The sequence below is a fragment of the Camelus ferus genome, chromosome 20 (assembly GCF_009834535.1).
Source record: "Camelus ferus isolate YT-003-E chromosome 20, BCGSAC_Cfer_1.0, whole genome shotgun sequence".
Taxonomy (NCBI): domain Eukaryota; kingdom Metazoa; phylum Chordata; class Mammalia; order Artiodactyla; family Camelidae; genus Camelus; species Camelus ferus.
Genome location: NC_045715.1, coordinates 27748396 through 27765824, shown reverse-complemented (window position 1 = coordinate 27765824; position 17429 = coordinate 27748396). Strand labels below are relative to the sequence as shown.

At 51.9% G+C, this 17429-nt stretch overlaps 2 protein-coding genes across 5 annotated transcripts; both read left to right on the top strand.

Moving 5' to 3' along the window:
- Window positions 1-4312: 4312 nt before the first annotated feature.
- On the top strand, window positions 4313-9085 carry TREM2 (triggering receptor expressed on myeloid cells 2). Of its 2 annotated transcripts, XM_006190636.3 has the most exons (5): window positions 4317-4492; window positions 5999-6349; window positions 7725-7815; window positions 8517-8713; window positions 8796-9085. In XM_006190636.3, exons 1-5 carry the CDS (start codon window positions 4453-4455, stop codon window positions 8810-8812), a joined length of 696 nt encoding a protein of 231 aa, XP_006190698.1. In that variant the 5' UTR covers window positions 4317-4452; the 3' UTR covers window positions 8813-9085. The 2 variants fall into 2 exon arrangements, with proteins under 2 accessions (XP_032318930.1, XP_006190698.1); XM_032463039.1 differs by lacking the exon at window positions 8517-8713 and having other exon boundaries at window positions 4313-4492; window positions 8796-9080.
- A 126-nt stretch (window positions 9086-9211) lies between these two features.
- TREML1 (triggering receptor expressed on myeloid cells like 1) lies at window positions 9212-17429 on the top strand. Of its 3 annotated transcripts, none has more exons than XM_014564271.2 (6): window positions 9212-12893; window positions 13086-13418; window positions 15394-15511; window positions 15891-15976; window positions 16488-16531; window positions 16891-17429. In XM_014564271.2, the coding sequence occupies exons 1-6, from the start codon at window positions 12851-12853 to the stop codon at window positions 17185-17187; spliced, it is 921 nt and encodes a 306-aa protein (XP_014419757.1). In that variant the 5' UTR covers window positions 9212-12850; the 3' UTR covers window positions 17188-17429. The 3 variants fall into 3 exon arrangements, with proteins under 3 accessions (XP_014419757.1, XP_006190697.1, XP_014419759.1); XM_006190635.3 differs by having other exon boundaries at window positions 15888-15976; XM_014564273.2 differs by having other exon boundaries at window positions 15888-15976; window positions 16488-16613; window positions 16891-17030.

Sequence of the window (17429 nt, the reverse complement as noted above, 5' to 3'; positions counted from 1 at the left end):
CCTCTTTCTCCTCCTCTCTTCCTCCCCCTCCTTCTGCACCCATCTTCCCCTCTGCCAACCCCACTCCCACCCCTCCAGTGTTCCTGTCCCCAGCTTTGTTCTCCCCAACCCTTGCCAGGGACCCTCCCTGGGCCTCCTTTCCTGGAAAAACTCTCCATCTCCCTTCTCCTCTTCTCTCAGTCCTTATGGAACTTTCCAATTCCCAGGCAGGCCTGGGTGGGAAGTCTCTGACTGCTGGGGATCTCGGAAGGGTCCCCTAACTGTGTTACTCACTTTCTGCTTCCATGCTTCTTTGGTGAGGAGGAGAAAATGGTAGGAGAGAAGGGAGAAAGAAGGAGAAACAGGTTCTTAGTTTGTTATGGAGTCCAAGCTCCTACTGCTCCCTGCATGAGAGGCCTGTAAATAGAGATGAGTTGTTGGGGCAAGTGATAGCAACTTTCTTCAGAAAGCCAGCAGGTGGACAAGACGGTAGACTAGTGTCCCAAAGAACAAGGGGTGTGGTTGGTTGTTGCAAACTTCTTCTTGTCAGAATCCTTTGTTCTTGCAGCTGTCAGGTCAGGTCAGGTCAGGTCACAATGTTCCTGCAAACCTCCAACAAGGCAAATGTTATTCTCTGTTCTGCAACTTTTTATCTCTGTATGAATGGGAAAATGTTGTATCTTTAAAGGTCAGAGCCTTGAGAATAGGCTGTCCTGTACATTTCAGGCTATAGGCAGCATTCTTAATTTGTAGCAAAAGCAATAGAATACACAGGTTAAAGGAAAAGAAACAGATCCAACATGGAGTCAGATTAGTTCTTCCCTATTGCAGTTTCACCATCATTTCCTCCTGGGCTTTCATAGCTCTTCCGACCCCTGTGGGAGGGAGACAGGCTGACGGGAAAGAAGCTGGGCATGAGAGCGCCAGAGTTCCCAGAGCTTTCCGAGGCAGGCTTTGGTGGTGGGGCTGAATCCTCGCCGCTCGGACTCTCTTTCCTCAGGGGTTTCCCTCCCCCAACCCCAGCTCAAGATGAGGATCCATGGCCTGGGAGGCCACAGACCTGCTGCCACCTGTCCTGCTGGTGCTTCTGGCCTCAGGTGAGGGGCAGGGGAGAAGGACAGAGAGAATGGGGAAAGAGGAGGGGGAGACGACTAGGTGAGGTAGGTGTGAAAGGGGCTATGGGGTGGGGACGGTAGGGGACAGGGTGGTGCTATGGCCAGAGGCTGGCTCTGGGGTGCATTCTGAGTGTAGACATGAAGACGGTGGCTCCCTGAGTGGGGAGGCTCCCATCTCACAGCCCTGCATTGGCAGCTGGGAGGCTCCCTGACCTGAGGGTTTATTCTCAGGCTCCTGAGAATAGAAGCCAGAGCTGCTATGTAAACTGGAGGACAAGACAATCTCCGTGAGATGCTGGTACCCGCCCCCCCTGGCACGGCTTCAAGATGAAAACCCAGTGCAGGGAAACAATCAGCACACGGTTGAATTATATTAGTCAACATCCCAGGCTCTGGACAAGCCCAACAAGCCCTGGGAGCCTCTAATCTCCAGCCAGGATGACCTCAACTCAGGCCCCTTCATCGTGGCTAAACTCAGAGCAAAGGACTTGGTGTGGAATCGAGGAGTCTTCCAGGATCTCTGGTCTCAGACCATCCGTCTGGTATATCTCAGGGTGAGTTTCTTTCCTTCTTTTGTGTGTTTCTCAGACATCCTGAATCACAAGATGTCAGAGCTGGAATGAACACTAAAAATTACCTCCTTCAACCCTCTCATAGCTGAAAACTGGGGCCCTTCCCCAAGGTCACTGGCTGATTAGGGGTGAACCAGCACCGGAATTCAGGCCAGCAGGCTTTCAGGGGGTTCTTCCTTCCCTGTCACACACATTTCTCTGAACATTTTTGTTGCTACCAACAGGACTCCTCCATAGATCTGTAATGATCACAGGGGCTTCTTCAGGCTTGAGCAAGACTGGCTTATGGGTCCGTTCCCAGGCATCCTACCCCTGACCCTGACCCCTAACCTTCTCTCAGAGGGCTATGCTGGAGATGGGTCACAGGTAACCGAGTCGGGGGGTGTCAAGAAAGGTGGATAGATAGGAGTCAGCCAGATAGTGAGGCAGACATGAGGCCCAGGTGGGAAGGGGCGGGGAGCTGCTGAGAAGCATACCACATGTAAAAATTAACTTGAAATGGCTTATAGACCAAAACTATAAACCTTCTAACAGAAAACATAGGAGAAAATCATTGTGACTTTGATACAGGCACATTTTTCTTAGTAGAATACAAAAAGCACAAATCATAAATGAAAACTCAATAATTTAGACTTTATCAACATTAAAATCATCTACCCTTTGAAGACATTTAAGGAAATGATTTAAAAACAAGCTACAAACTGGAAAAATATTTGTAAATCACATGTCTGTTGAAGGAATTGTATTTGGAGTATATAAAGAATTCTCACAACTTAATAATAATAAACAATGAAAAATGGACAAGAGATTTGAACTAATGCTTCACCAAGTAAGATGTACAAATGGCAAATAAATAATGAAAGATATTCCACATCACTCGTCATTAGGAAAATACAACTCGAAATCGTAAGATATTACTGTAAACCTATTGAAATGGTTTAAAAAGAAACTTGACAACATCAAGTCTTGACAGGGATGCAAAAATGTTCCAGCCACATTGCAAAACTGTGGGGCAGGCAGCTTTTATAAAGTTGAACATATACTTATCACATGACCTAGGACTTCCGCTGCTCAGATTTTATCTGAGGGAAGTGAAAATATATGTCCACACAAAATAGATGTACACGAATCCTTCTAGTGGCTTTATTCATAGTTTCCCCAAACTTGAAACAACTCAAATGTTCATCAGCTGGTGAATAGATAAACTACCTGTGGTTCAGCCATTCAATGAAATACTATTCAGCAATTAAAAAGGGATGAATTACTGAGAAGCACAACTTCATGCATGCTACATGAATTATATGATAAGTGAAAGAAGCCAGACTCATAGGGTACATACTGTATGGTTCCATGTAATTCTAGAAAGGGCAGGAAGCTATAGGCACTGAAGTCAGATCAGTAGTTACCAGGGCCTGGATTACAGAGGAAGGGATTGGCTAAAAGGGGCGCCAGGGAACTTTTTGGGGCTGATAGAAATGTGGGCTGTTGGCTCTCTTAGTGAAGGGCTATTTTACGTTCACCATTAACTCCCCATCTCTAGCCAGATTCCTTGTCCATTTGGTAGATACACAGTAAATATGGGTAAATAAATGAATAAAAGAACAAATCAATGAGTGCTTTCAGGAAACCAAAGTAGACTTTGATTATCTGTAGGCACCTATGGACCCCTCCAGCCTCTCCTGCTGCTTCCCCCAGCGCAACTCCATTTCCTGCCCAAAGGAGTTGCTTCGCCTCCCTGCCCCCATCCACGGCTCACCTGGCTGTTTCACACCTCTGTGCCTCGTTACATCCAGGCCCCTGCGCCAGGATCACCCTTCACAGGATCTGCACGTGTGGAAGAAACACACCCCAGCCCTAGAACTCCAGGAAATGTCATGTCCTGTCTTGCTCATAGGATGGTCAGGGGTTCAAGGTGTGCGTGCACCAAGGATAATGCCTGTGTGAGCATGTGCACACAGGTGCCCGACTGTGCAAAGGAGTCTAAACGTGGGCAGCAAATTGGAGAGAAAGTTCTCCCTCTCCTGGATGGCCAATTTTCCCTCTCCCATGATAACCAGGGTAACAGTACTAGTTAATTTTGTTGAGTGCTTACTATATGTCAGGTCCTGGTCTAAAGAACTTTGCCTGTAGAAATCCACGTTATCCTCCCAATTACTCTCTACACTATTATTATTATTCCTGTTTTACAGATAAGGGAACTGAGACACAGAAAGATTATGGACAGTGTTTGCAGTGGTTGCACACACAGGCGGTGAGGACGGAGAGACCTGAAGCCAAGGGCCATGATCTTCACTGCTGCCACTACAGGGTTGCTGACCTGGAGGGAAGGGCTAGAAGGGCCTGGGTGAGGGTCCTGGCCTTCAAGAGGAGCAGCTGTTCTCCATCCCTTGCAAGGCTGGAACCAGAGAATGGCAGGCGCTACAAGTGGAGAAGGGTCTGAACATGGCAGTGAAGGCAGTGATCCCTGGTCTGGGCTCTGACCAGCCCCAGCCGTGTGAGGTCACCCTGGCTGGTGTGGGCAGGACAGCGGGCTGTCCTCTCGGCAGTCTAGGATCCTCAGCATCGTGCTGCTAGGCTGCAGTGGTGGCTCCTCCCCTCCGCTCCTCCCTGACCCCACTCCCCTCACTGAATCATAAAGCCAGATCCCAGTCCTGATGATTGCTCAACCCCCAGGAGCCAGTTACTTGTGAGCAGCGCCTGACAAGCCCGACCCTTTCTGTAGTTTAAGGGAAAGATCTTGCGCCAAGCACTCTGTGGCTGGCTGTCCTTCACAAGGGCAGGGTGACATGGAGGCTCTCCTGCTGCTCATCCTGCTCTCTGTCACAGGTAGGATTCCCTCCTTCTGCTGACTTCGTTCCTTCCCCTTCCTTGAGTGTAGGGCAGGGTGGGTGGGTGGGTGGGGAGCGCTGAGCCACACAGAAGGCGGCTGAAACCCTCGGCACGTTCTGCACCCCTCTCCTCCCACGGTGCCCCTTATTCCCCAGGCTCTCCCTCCCTGCCTGGTATCAGAACCCACTGTCAGACTCTTCACACGTGTGAAGGTACCAGAGGCTGGTGGACTCAGCCACCTGGAAAGGGAAGGAGTTCTGATGGTGGCATCTCAGGCACTAGCTAGTAGTTGGGGGAAGTTTTGAGAGGCACAGGTAAGAGCCCCTAAAATTATGAACCACTAAACATAAAACTAGCCCCAGAGGAGTGACAAGGTGGGAGGGAGAAAAGAGCCAGTACTGGGAATCTGCATCTTTGGGGTGCCCCTCCCATGCTCTGAAGGTCCTCTCGTCCTCAGCCCTGGATGGGAGGTGAAGGGGCTGAAGGTTCTGTGATTGAACGGGTGGGGATTGACACCCCACATTTTTGTACATAAGGGCCTTGTCTCACTGGGGGAAGGGTGTCCCTTGCTCCCCCAGAACAACTGGCACACCTGGGTGAGAGGAAGACTTTCCGAACAGAGCTAGAGCTTCTTAGCTGGAGCTGGAACGGGGCACAGGGGTGGCGGTGTGTGGGCCTGCCCAGCGGCAGAGGGCTGGATGGGGTGGTAAGCAGGGGGCACCACTTGCTAGGTCTCTCTGTTTCCAAAAGGCAGGCTACCAGCTCCCCAATCCTGTCCTACACGTTTCTGTCACCATGTGCTTGAAGATGTGGTGGAAGAGAGGGGAGGTGGAGGCAGAGGGCTCCAGATGAGTCTCCTGCAGCCCCTGCCCTGGCAGTAGACTGGTGTTCTAAGCCCATCTCCCCAACCCCAAGGAGGGTCCCTAAAATAGCAATCTCATGTCTCCTCCAAAATAGCTCTGAGAAGAGTCCCTTCTGAAAGGGGAACAAAGCCACAGAAATAGAGAAGCTGGAAGCTTAAGGTCAGAAAGAGGAGAATGTGGGGCTGGCACCAGCGTGGGCAGCTGCAGGGGAAGCAAACGTGGTGGGGGCAGGGAGGGGCACCCAGCCCCCCGTGGAACTTGCCCCAGACCTGAGAGGGCCACTGGTCTTACTCTCTTGAGATGGAGGGGAAGAGGAGAGGGCTTGGTCCCATGTGACAGGGAGAAGTGTGGACTAGAACTAGAGGGAACTTCAAGACCAAGTGTCTCTGGAAATAGGCCCAGAGAAGGTCAGTTACTTCTCCAAAGATGTCCAGCAAGTCCAGTGGTGATAAAGCCAGACCCAGGACCCAGGTTTCCTGGTTTACAGTTTCCTGTAAACACATACCTTGGCTGTGCCACCTTCTCCCAACTTGTGTAGGAACCTGAGTCCCTTAAGGGCAGAATTTCTGTCTTTTTGGTTCATTGCAAATGGTAGGTGTTCAATTAACATTTGGTAAGTGAATGAATGTCTTCTCCCCAGAACTGTCCCGAGCCCAAAACACCACAGTATTCCAGGGCATGGCAGGCCGGTCCCTGCGTGTCTTCTGTCCCTACAACTCCTTGAAGCACTGGGGGAGACGCAAAGCCTGGTGCCGCCAGCTGGGTGAAGAGGGTCTGTGCCAGCAGGTGGTCAGTACCCACCCCTCGTGGCTGCTGTCCTTCCTGAAGAGGTGGAATGGGAGCACGGCCATCACGGATGATGCCCTGGGTGGCACACTCACCATTACACTGCGGAATCTTCAAGCCCATGATGCTGGCCTCTACCAGTGCCAGAGCCTCCACGGTAGCGAGGCTGACACCCTCAGGAAGGTCCTGGTGGAGGTGCTGGCTGGTGAGTGGGCAACTGACTGCACCCTGACTTGCTCTTGGGGTGGGGTTCATGTCTTTGGTGTCTGTGTACAGGACCACCCTGAGGGCTTTCCAGGACCCTGGGAATTCCCACAGTGTGGATCTTGTCCTCCTGACTCAGGACTACTGTGGATGGTTGTGCAGGTTGCTGACTGCACAAGGGATGCCTCTCTTTAGGCTGTGCTCCCTGGCGGAGGGCTGCATCACTTGCAGGAAGGGTACAGGTCTCTAATTTGTCCAAAGCACCATATGAGCTAGCTGTGGTCCTGCTTCCCCCAAGCAGCTTTATCCATTTGGCATTCTGTTAGGATGTGAGCATTGCAGGTGGTCCTCAAGGAGTAGGAGGACATTCATTTATTTCCTCACCCAACCACCCAATGGACCTAACAACACAGATTAAGCACCAGCCTGATACAGAAAAACAACCATAGAAAGGCACACTGCTGTGACCCCAGACAACATGTGTCTCCTTTCTGGGCCTCCATTTCCCCATCTTTAAATTGCAGTGATGGTCTCTGTGCTGCAGACCCCACAGGGCTCCCATAGGGCACGAAATACTTGACAGAGTTAAAAGCGCTTGGGGTCAGTGACAGCCTTCGCTCCAGCCCCCTGCTGCTAACTGCTTGGGGTCCTCATTTCAGGCTTGACTAGATGAGATGGGGCAGTGGGGGTGGGGGTCCTCCCCATCCCTGAGCTTGCACAGGGGATGCCCTCCAGGAAAGCCCTCTGCCTGTGTCTCCAGAATGTGATTGTGCCCCAAAGAAGAACAAATCTGGGGTTACATATCCACTTTCTGACTCTCTCCTTTTCCCTTATCATGGAAATGGAGGCCGAAAGTAACATTTGTCTCAGGTGGGGAGGGTAGGGGAGACCACGTGTCCTAGACCCCAAACCCCACCTCCACCACTTTTCTAAGTGGGAAAGGGGAGTAGGGGACAAGGAGACACAAATTTTCAGCCCTACAGGGTCTAAGGCTCAGCCAACTCTCAGGAGTATGGCAGGAAAGTAATAATAATAATAATAAAAGCACTAATCCAAAGCTGGTGTAGACGGCTTGACAGTTCACACAGGCCTTTCAAAGACATACATTATTCCATTTGGTCTTCCCAAAGACCCAGCATGATGGGAGGGTGGGAGCTGCAGTGGGCAGCTACACAGGCTGCTCTCACCGAATCCTGCAACACTATTATTAAGGAGGTGTTCCTAATTGCCCCACATTACAGGTTAGGAAAATGAGACTCAGAAAGGTTAACAACTTGATCTGTGTAGGGCCAGAGCCCAGGGGGCCTCACCCCGCCCAGAGAGGTTTTCTTCACCGTGGCAGATGGCCTCAAGCTCACAGGCTCTGTCTCCTGCAGACCCCCTTGATTACCAGGACCCTGGAGATCTCTGGATCCCCGAGGAGTCTGAGAACTTCGAGGGTACCCAGGTGGAGCATAGCATCTCCAGGTATAGTGATGAGTCTTTCCTAAGGTCCCTGGGCAGTCTTCTACCCTGCAGAGCACAGGCATGGGGTGGTGGGTTAGGGGTCCCAGAATTACAAATTCCAAGGTGTTCAGAACGTGAAAGGGTCTGCTTATGATCTTGTCTAAACACCCCTTCAAACAGCCAGTGTGTGTTGGTATGACTGTGCCGGCTGGTAAAATGCCGCAGTACCTCTCTGACAGCCCGTGAATAGCTGCTGCTACAAGACTCCTGAACGGTCCACCTCCCACCCCTCCCCGGCAGCCCTCAGACATCCCCAGAATTTAGCAACAATGAAAGTTTTAGTATTTCAGTACAAAACTGGGAATCCCAGATCCCTGCTTCCCTGGTGGGACCAGAATCAGTTCTGACTGGTTCTTGACTATGTACTGGTGTTTAAACAATGTTAGTATAACCATGGAACACACATGTGTGAACACTCACACACACATATACCACACCAATCGTAAGGCAGGAAACTGCTCAGCAAGGGAAGTGACTATTTAAAAGCACTAAGCTGGCAGATCCCTCCCCGAGCCCCACACAGCCTCACCCAGGGGTGCGCTGGGTTGGGAGGCGATCTGAGTCCCCAGAGCTCCTGGCGTCTCCCCGTTCCTTCTCTGAGCACAGATTCCAGTCTGCGGGCCACCTCACAGCCTCCTACAGGCCCTCTTTGTTTCTCCAAGGAGCCTTTCAGATGAGGAGAGCCCCTTCCCACCCACTTCCATCCTTTTTCTCCTGGCCTGCATCTTTCTCAGCAAGCTTCTAGCAGCCAGCGCCCTCTGGGCTGCAGCCTGGCATGGGCAGAAACGGAGGCGGTGGCCGCAGACCAGCGGGCTGGACTGTGGCCATGACTCCGGTTACCAGCTCCAAACCTTGACAGGTGAGCTTAGAGAGCACAGTGGTGGCTGGGGGACAGCAAGGTGGGGCTGAGAGGGGCCAAATGAGTACTTTGTCTCTTGCAGGGCTGAGAGACACATGACAGAAGAGGACCCACATTGGAGGAGAGGCCTGGGAAAGGTCTGCACGGACCACCCCAGCCTGTACACTCACTCCCTTGGCCATTAAGTCTCCTGATTCTGCTATGGCAAAAGGCCACTCTGCTTGTGCCCTGCTTCCCTGGCCCCTGGAAGCAAGGATTGGTGTTTTGTGTGTGTGTGCGCGCGCACACGCACGTGTGCATGCATGGGAAGTGGGAAGGACATCTACCAACTTCTGCACATCGGATATTAAACACTCTCACAAATAAATCCAAGACTTCATGTTTAACTGATGGTTTAGGGCATCACGAAGGTCTACTCTGTTGCTACGGGGCTAGGAGAGTGAATTCGGATGAGGAAAAGATAAAAGGTCTGGCTCCTTGGGGCCTAGGGTCTTAGGATACCGTGTTCCTCCAGTCCCACAGGCTCTAAACTGGCCAATCTTTTTATTCTTCTCTCTCCCTTCCAGAGACCTAACTGCCAAGTCCGGCCTCCTCCTACGGAATTTCTCGAGCATCCAGGCTTTCTCTCTTTTCCTGTCTCCTGTGCATCCTTCCCTAGGATTACTGCTAGCCTTCCTTCCCAGGCCCCGCCCCTCCCTCTGTACCCTCTCCCCCTCAATTCCCAGCTGACTCATCCACTGGTCCCCCTAGAGGCTTGGTTTCATCCTGTTACTTCCCCTCCGGAGAAATGACAAGGGCTTGGGTGGTGGAGAGCAGTGTACTAGAGCCGGGGACTGCTGGTCCAAGCCCCTCATTGTACAGATGGGAAACAGGCTCAAAGGCAAAGGATTTATTCAAAGTCCCCAGTAGAGCCTGGAAATTCAGATTTCACTTGGCATTCAAGCTATCCTTCCCTGTAGCTCAATCATTTATTCATGTATTTATTCTACAAATAATTTCTGTGCCAGGTTCTAGTCTAGGCATTGGAGACAACAGTGAAAAAAAAAATAGTCTAGACATTGGAGACACAACAGTGAAAAAAACTGTATCTGCCCACACAGAGCCACGTTCTAGTGGGAAGAGAGCAGACAAATAGAATAAAGAAGTCAGTCAGATGGTTAGGAGCTGCTGAGTGCAGAAGGCAGATGTTGCAATTCTAAAGGGTAGCCAGAAGGTACCCCTTGAGAAACACTTGGAGGAGGTGAGGAAGTGAGCCACAGAGATGTGAGGAGCAGAGGGAACAGCCGGAGCAGCTCAGAGAACCTTGGTTCTTTCAACACACACATGCCACCTGGGTGAAGAGTGAGGGGGAAACTGGACAGAGACTTCCTGGAGGGTGGGCTGCCCCAAGAGGAGGACATGAGCTGGCCACGTCCTCAGGCTCTCTGTCCTGGGCCTCAGAGCCCCTCTGGCCATGGCCACACGTGGCTGTGTTGCCTCCTAACCTGGGTGTGGACACCCAGGCCTTTGGGGTTTTGAATCATTAGGAAGGAGCCCCTTGGTCCAGCCACACGTCTGTTCGTGACTCCCCGAGTTGCAGGCCTGCCCCACCCTGCCTCATCCACTCCCTGTTGAGGCTGTTCTGCTGGCCTCTGCTCCCAGCTCGGGTCTGTTTCCTTGGCCTCCCTGACTCAGTGGCACGTGAAACTTCCCCATCAGGCCCAGGGGAAGTTGTCTCCTTCCTGCAGACCCGAGGCACAGTCTAGGAGCCAAGACTGAGCAGAGCCCAAACTGAGCCCACTCCACCTCCCTCCCTCCCTCTGGCCCTGTCCAGGCATCAGGTGTGATGAGATAGAAGGGGAGGCTCCCGGGGGCTGCCCTGGCCGTGGAGTGCCACTGGAATGTTCCTCCTCCTGGGAAGCTCCGCCTTTTCTCCTTCCTGCTCTGCCATGTCGGAGACACTCACCCTAGGATTCAGATCACCATTGGGATCTGCCTCCCCGGACTCTGGCATGCACGCTGAACTGAAGGGGTTTTCCAGTTTCCAGTTTGCCTCCTACTAAGAACCATTCAGCAAGTTCCTTAACTCCTCTGAGCCTCAGGGTCCTTGCGTGAAAAAACAAACAAAACATTCAACACCATACCAAACCAAAACAATCCTACTTCGGCAGGTTTTTATGAGGTTGAAAGAAATAACATCATGAAAGTCCCTGGCCAGAAGTCTGGCGCATAGTAGGTCCTGGATAGGCGCTGGCTTCCCTTCTCTTCCCTAATGCCTGGTGATAGGACACCCCCTGGAGGCCAGCAGCCCGCTGGCCACCTCCGTCCTAGGCACCCAGCAGGGGGCTGTATCGTTTTAGGTGCTCAGGAAGAGGCCACCTCTTCACACAGCACTCCCAGGTGACTATTAGTGTGAAATAACTTTCTTGTAAGGAAGTCAGAGAAAGCCTGATACATATTAGCAGGACAGGTATATGTACTCACCGGGGAGACCCAGCTGTCTAGTTAGCTGGAGACTCTGCCATTGTTAGCGGTAAAAGTCCTGTGTCCCCAGAAAACCCTCAGTCCCAGGTAAACAGGGACAGCTAGTCACCCTATCACCACGTCTTAACACAGAAGCTGGCCTTCTCAGGCTCCTGCTCCCCGCCTCCCATTCCCTGGAGGAAGCTGGGAGGCAGCGAGGGAAGGTGGGCGGCAGAGGACGGAGGCAGGGCGGTTTCTCCAGCCCCCTTTCCAGGGGGGAGCATCCAGGTCAGGGCAGTGTGTCCTCCCAGCCATCTCCACCTTGCCTGCTCTTGTCTTTCTGAGCCCTGGCGCTCCCCCTGGTGTTGGCAGGTTTATTACTCACATTCTGTACAAGTTCCCCAAAACCCAATTCTGCACAGGGTGACATGAATGAGGGCCAGATGTTTCCGGTGCAGTCAATGGGTTTGTGTCATGAGAGAAGAACCCCAAATTATGAGACTTGGAGCTTATATAGAGCATCTGGCACATTGGCCCATCTTCTCTCTCTCTCTCTCTCTCTCTCTCTCGACTTTTACTCTGGAACCTGACCTGATCTTCTCTAAGGAAGAAGGGGAAGGATGGAAGGAAATCTCTCTGGAGCTGATACACTGTCTCTAACTCCCAAGGCATGTTGGCTCTTCAGTGGCCCTGAAATGAAGCTTGGTCAGTGCCCTTTCCTGGGAAGGCCCAGGCCAGGCAGAAACATGAAAACATTCATGGAAAACTGTCTCCCAACAGAGAGGAGAGTGCGTTCATGAAACAAAAATAATATGCTATAAATAAGAAATCCTTGGAGAATTAGAAATCTTGTAAATTAAAAACACTAAGGGATAAAAATTTGAAGGACCATGATGAAGGGATGGAAGAGAAAGATGAGGCTATCTTCTAGGAATCAGACCAAAATGGACAAAAAGCTGGAAAATAAGAGAGAAAAGCCATGAAAATGAGATGAATACATGAATACGTGTTCAATATCCAACTAATTAAGGAGTTTCAGGAAAACAGAGGGGGAGAAAGGAAGATGAAGAAGCAACGATCAATGCAGCAAAGCCACTCCCAGAACTGGAGGATGCGGTTCACAGTGAGAGTGTCTAGGGAGCTCCCAGCACAGTGGATGAAGACGGGTCAGCCCAGGGGCCACCGTCGAGGTGGGACCTCCTGAGGTGAGGTTGTGCTGCAGGGACCAGGAGGGCTCGGGTGGAGCTCTCACACAGAAATTAAAAACAGGATGGCCCTGGGCCGTGGGAAGGACACTTTCCTCCCCTCCTTCACAGCTCTGCCTCATCAGATTCTGTATTTGGAATACCCTGAAGATCATCTTCCCTCTCTCTCTGATACTCTCTGGTTGCCACTATTCTCCTCCCCCTTCATTCCTTAGGGGGAGCCCCAGGACCCCAAGCTTCTGCATTTGCTTGGGCCTTTTCACCCGCTCTTGCCCACACCTCCTCTCAGAGTCAGTTCCTGAGCACTGAGCCAACCAGGACTTGGAGGAGCTCCTTATCCCCACCCACGGAGGGGCCCACCATGCCTGCCTCCCATCCCACGGTCAGGGAGAGCCCCACGTGACTGTCTGAGGCAAAAGTTTCCTGCCCTCAGGGGAATGCTGTGTCAGTGCCCAGGCAAGCTCCAGAGCTGGCATCTCCCTGCCCAGCCATGGGCTCCAAACTGCTCCTGCTGCTGCTCCTGGGACTAGCAGGTAAGGTTCAGTAGGAGTTGCACTCTGGGCCCCATATAACCCGCTCTATGCCCAGGAATCACTGGCATTACCATGGCAACAATAACATGTGTAGGCCTAGAAGGATCTCTAGATCCCTGTGCCCTGTGCAGTGGGTGGGCCAGGAGGTGCCCCCGGCTCCTGCCCAACATCCCGGTGACTTTCCTTCCCTAGGCCAGGGCTTGGCTGGCAGCCTCCCTGAGTTGCTGCAGGCGCCTGTAGGGAGCTCCATCCAGGTGCAGTGCCACTACCGACTCCAAGACGTCAAGGCTCGAAAGGTGTGGTGTCGCTTCCTGCGGGAGGGGTGCCAGCCCTTGGTGTCATCAGCCGTGGATCGCAGAGCCCCAGCCAGCAGCCGCGTATTTCTCACTGACCTGGGGGGCGGCCTGCTCCAGGTGGAAATGATTTCCCTGCGGGAGGAGGATGCTGGGGAGTATGGCTGCCTGGTGGAGGGACACTCAGGGCCCCAGACTGTGCACAGAGTCACTCTGAACGTGCACCCTGCAGGTGAGTTATCCTAGCCTGGCCACCCCTCTGACCTGCCCTCTTGTCCCTACCTACTGCTCTGGGGTCCTTGTGGGGTGGGGGCCCTTGTCAGGGAGGAACCGGGAGGGGGATCTCCTTTGGGCAGCTCTGCAGGGAACGGAAACCAAACCTGTGAGACGTCTGAGATAAAGCAGCCAAACAGTTCCTTTCCCCTCCCGCACAGCGGGTTTCCCCACAGGAAGGCACATCCTCCTTCCCCACCCATGGCCTTGGCTTTCTACATATTTGATGCTATTTTTTCCCTTAGAAATGTTTTAAACAAAGTTTTAATTCAGGTGTATGAACTGGAATTAGTTTTTTGAAAATATCTGCCAGGTTTTTATTACTGTAATAATGAGTTTGATGGCTTAAAAATTACTGATTTACATCTTATTTAGTTTTATAAGTCTTCCCTGAGCATCTAATACATGCCTCACCTACAGGCAGGGTACACTAGGTGCCTGAGTTCCTTCCACTCACTCAGTTTTAAAAACAGAAAAAGTGTCCTTAATAGTTAAGTCAACATTCTCAGCCCTGTTTTCAGTATAGAAAGTTTTGTTTTCACAGATTTCACTTCCACAGCCTGTAAGTTTCTCATGTCTAAACATTTATTGAAAGCATATTTTAAAGTATTAAAAAATGTTTCCAGAAAAATAGGATATTATAAAAAAAGTTGTCTGTAAAATGATCAGCTACCTGATGACACAGAGACTGCTCCTACCTTCTGCTCCTATTTTCTGCCTTTTCAGGGCTTCTTTTCTCAAGTAATTTGTGCCAAGTGTCCCAAGTAATGAAACTAAGACAGGCATTTTTCCTTCTCTTGGTTTTTTACTCCATCTGTGAATTATGAGAATGGACTAAGCAGTCATTAGAATCCCTCTCGAATCCACAATTATTATTTATATTATAATCATACTCTTGTTAACCCTAGTCATCCTTTGTCCGCCTCCTTCCTTGACACTCTAAGGTCTAGTAAGTCAAGGTTAAAACTCCCTAATGGCAAATTGTGACAAGACGTGCACTGGGAAGAGGCGGCAGGGAGACAGGTACCTGCAGAGGGGCGGGTGCTGGGAACCCCAGTAGCCATAGGGGATGGATGTTCAGGCAGGCAGGCAGAGCACAGTATCCAGGGAGGAGGCGGGTGGTTTAAAAAGCACCAAGAGAGCAGGAACACATGCAGCAAGATTGGGGCCACAGCATCTCCAGTTCCTGGTTTAATATGGGGTGGAAAGTGGGAATGGTGAATCCCTAAGAACAAGGCAAGACCCTTGTCTCAGAGGGTCTAGAAGGACTGCCCAGGTTCCCAAGGCAGATCCTCAGGCACAGAGAGACCAACCTTGAGTGCTGCGGATGGGAGTGGAGCATGTTGCAGGGATGACAGAAACCTTGTGACAAAACCGAGTCTCAGGGTCCAAGCAAGGCTCTCAGCAAGGGTCAGCATCATTGTGTCACATCAGAGCTGACCCCAAGTTCCTCAGATCCTGAAGGAAGAGCTTGGAATGGGGCTCAACCAGCCTGCATGGGCTGTCGCACTGTTGCAGGTATGCGGAGAAGTCGAGCAGGTTGTGCTGAGGTCCCTCGGGAGACCAACTGATGAGAGCCAGGAGCAAGGTCTCCACTAAGGATGAGAGTGGAGAAACCTATTCTGGGGTGGGGTCGGGGGGATGGACACAGAGGGGCACAGGGAAACAAGTGAAGAAGAATGTAGGGGGAAAGGTTGGGAGCCAGGGGCAGAGGGGAAAGTGGGCATATTCACAACCAGGTATAGACACAAAGAGGGCCATTCCCTGACCTCCAGAATGAGAGGCCCCTAAGGACTATCCCAAACCCCCCTTCTTTGTGTTTTTTGGGACCTCTCCTTCCTCAGCTCTGCTCCCCCAGTCCCTCAGGTCTCACCAGGCCCTTGAACCCTGCCCACCATGGGCATGTGCTCATTAAATACTTCCTTCTGACTCAGCTTCTGGCCTGGAAGAGGAGGGAGAGAAGACCCATCATGTTGGGAGTCTGGCTGACAGCTCCTCTTCAAACCCTGTGGGCAGTGCCAACCCTCTGGATCCCAGCCAGGATGAGAAGAGGTACTGACAAGAACTGTATTTGGGTGTCTGGGAAAAGGGTGATGGTGAAGATATGGCATGTTCAGAGCCTCAGGCTAAATCAGAGGTAAACCTTATGATTCTTTCCACCCCTGGGGAACTTCTGAACAGGCAGGCTGGCAGGCAGGCAGACAGACATACCTCTCTCTACCCCACTTCAGCGCTGAGTCCTTCATCCCAGTGGATCTCCACCAGGATACCCTGATAATGCATCTCTCTTCTGCCTTGCTTGAGTCTGCCTTTCTCATTCCCTTCCAGCGAAAAGAACTGTATCCTTTTGCCACTTTTTCAGGATTCCTGGCAAGCAGCCCCTCACTAGGTTCAGGGCTAAGCTCACCTATCCCTTTGTGTCCCTCAGCAGACCCTTGATTTGGGGTGCTGTGCTCCTGGTGGGCCTGCTGGCGATGGCAGCGGCGGTGCTGTTAGCTGTAATGGCCAAAAAGAAAGGTATGTGGCTGTCTACCTGCCTATCCCAGGATGGCCTCCTGGTCCTGTGTCAGCCAGGCTTGCATTTGAGGCTGGGAATCTAGGTCTGCTCCTCCTATAGGCAGGCTTTGGTAACGGCCCCTGGCCTAGACTTCCCATGGCTGAGGGGTGGAGGAGAGAAAGGATTCAGTGGGAGGTAGCCCAGGGAGAGAGAGGAATTGGAGATGGTGAGACAGTGGGATGGGGGACAGGTGACTGGAGGAGGTGAGGGATTTCAGGAGATGGGCTGAGTGCTGAGGCAGGTTGAACGGTGCTGTGGAAGCAGTAAGTAGGTAGGGAGATTTAGGGCTGGCTGGGGCAGGGGGCTGGGGCAGTGGAGGGGGAAATCTTTGCTGGTGAGAGTGGGGAAGGTGAGTATAGACTAGGACAGAGGTTTCAGAGGTTTCTGAAGGGAGTGCGGTGGCGGGGGCGGTGGGGTGGACACTGAGCCAGCACAAGCAGCAGACTGTGCTTCTGTCTTCTGTCCTGACAGGGAACAGGCTTGGACAATTTCAGAGCAACGGAGTCCCGGGCACAGTAAGAGACCTCTGCAGGCCCCCAGCCAAATTGTCCAGACCCTCCATCTGCCTTGCTCACTGAGAAGTCCCAGGATAATGAGGTGGAGAAAAGACTGGGACCCAGTCGAGGTCCAAACTCTCTTCCTAAATGCTGTAAACCTGGCAACCATGGTCTCCCACCTTCCCATCTTGCTATCCACCTACCCAGATTTGGGGAGAAACGTGGGGCTTGAAAATCTTCAAAGCGAAGCCCTCCTGCCCACTGACATGCTCAGGGTTGAGGAGACAGATCCAGTGTAGTCCTGGGCTTCCCACCAAAGGGAACTGGGGCAGAGGGAGGCATTTTCTCTTTGCTTGATTTGCCTGCTTTTGTTACAGGCACCCTCCTCGGCGGTCCACCACATCAGTGACTCTGGACCGGCTGCTGATCTGCCATTGGATGTACCATATGTTAGGCTCGACTCGCCACCTTCTTTCGACAATACGACCTACAGCAACCTTCCTCTTGATCCTCTGCCAGGGAAACCCCCAACCCCAGCCCAATCCTCTTTGCCCCCTCTGCCTCCTAAGGCTGTGACATATGCCACAGTCGTCTTCCCTGGAGGGGACAAGAGTGGAGGAGCCTCCTGTGAGCCAGCCCAGGATCCACCTAATAGCCAGACTCCACCCAGCTAAGCTGTTCATTTTCCTGTAAACTCACAGAGATCATCTCCAGGGTTCTGTGTAGCCATCCATGCAGCCCATGCCCTAGATCCCTAAGGTGTCCGAGCAACTAGGGATTTCAGGATCTGATCTAATATCTTGACTTTTCTGACCTGGAAAGTGATACTTAGATATGATCGAGGTGTCTTGGGAAGCCCCCATGCTAGTTCCTCTGCCTTTAAACCACTGTGATAAATAAACTCTAAGTGATAATA